Source organism: Propithecus coquereli, unplaced genomic scaffold (genome assembly GCF_000956105.1).
Source record: "Propithecus coquereli isolate 6110/MARCELLA unplaced genomic scaffold, Pcoq_1.0 Scaffold47, whole genome shotgun sequence".
NCBI lineage: Eukaryota > Metazoa > Chordata > Mammalia > Primates > Indriidae > Propithecus > Propithecus coquereli.
This window is the reverse complement of record NW_012150507.1, coordinates 3574348-3575456: the sequence shown is the minus strand read 5'-3', so window position 1 is coordinate 3575456 and position 1109 is coordinate 3574348. Positions and strand designations below refer to the sequence as shown.

At 36.6% G+C, this 1109-nt stretch overlaps 1 protein-coding gene across 1 annotated transcript in view; it reads right to left on the bottom strand.

Moving 5' to 3' along the window:
• Positions 1-723: 723 nt before the first annotated feature.
• The window catches only part of ITGA1 (integrin, alpha 1), a 177490-nt gene continuing 177104 nt past the window's right edge, over positions 724-1109 (bottom strand). The window contains exon 22 of the mRNA XM_012655294.1: positions 724-830. Coding sequence (XP_012510748.1) covers positions 737-830 — 94 coding nt within the window. The 3' untranslated portion in view covers positions 724-736. The remainder of the gene's footprint in view (positions 831-1109) is intronic.

Genomic DNA, 1109 nt, shown 5'->3' with positions numbered 1-1109 from the left:
ATATCTATCCTCTAATCTTCTTATTTTTGTAGTCTCTTATAAGTAAAGTACCATAGAAAATAAATTAATAAAATGATAAGACTATAGACTAAATTAAACTTGCCACTGATTCTTATATTTTTTGTATGCATTGCACATGGTTATTTATCAAAAGCTTGAATTTTGCTTAAGTAAGAGAATTTATAGAGGGAAAGTTTGTCAACATGATTGGTGTTTAGACAAATAAAAAGTTCTTAAGAGAAAGAATGGTTTATGAATAGTGGAAGAAATAAATAGCTCTTGTCAATGAGAGATGCTTTAATTACATGTGTCTGGATTGGGTAGGCCAATCAGATCCCACAGGATGAGGATGACAGCCAAGAAATGTGCTGGTGACCTCTAAGAAAACATTGTCGTTGAGAAGGACTAGTGGGTCTTCAACTTGCATTTAGGAGTTAGGACTGCACTGCTAATGCAATCTAGTATAAATAGCACTGCTCATTTTGGATTATTTAGTATAACGGTTCTCAAACATTAGGGTGCATGAAAATTACCTTGAGGGCTTGTTTTACACAGACAGATTGCTGGCCCCGTCCCTAGAGTTTGTGATTCAGTAAGTCTGGGGTGGAGTTGGAGAAGTTGCCTCTCTACCAAGTTCCCAGGTGATGCTGGGAACCACACCTTAAGGCCAGGGACCACACTTTAAGAACCACATCCAGTTAATAGAAAGACATTGACTTAAAAATTCACTTTTCTCCTACCTGTAAAACTGTAGACCGACTTCATATTTTACCGGGATAGAAATATTTACTTCATTATCAGAAAGGGTTTCAGGAGGTTCTTCGCTGTCACTAGAAGATGCATAGCACATTCAGACAAATCATTAAACCATTGACTACTTAGGGACATTCCTAAACATTTGACAGAGAAGCTTATCTTGACAACCAAATATTAATAAAAGCACAAAAGAGTAGAATTTTTGATTATTTTTTGATTGGGGTGAGGAGGGAGGTCAGAGATGAGTACTGTTAAAAGTTCCCACATTGATTCTCATGGGCAGCTAGAGCTGCAAACCACACTGATTTATGTTTCTCAAAAGTCTGTGACTGATAAGAATCCTAGGTTTAATC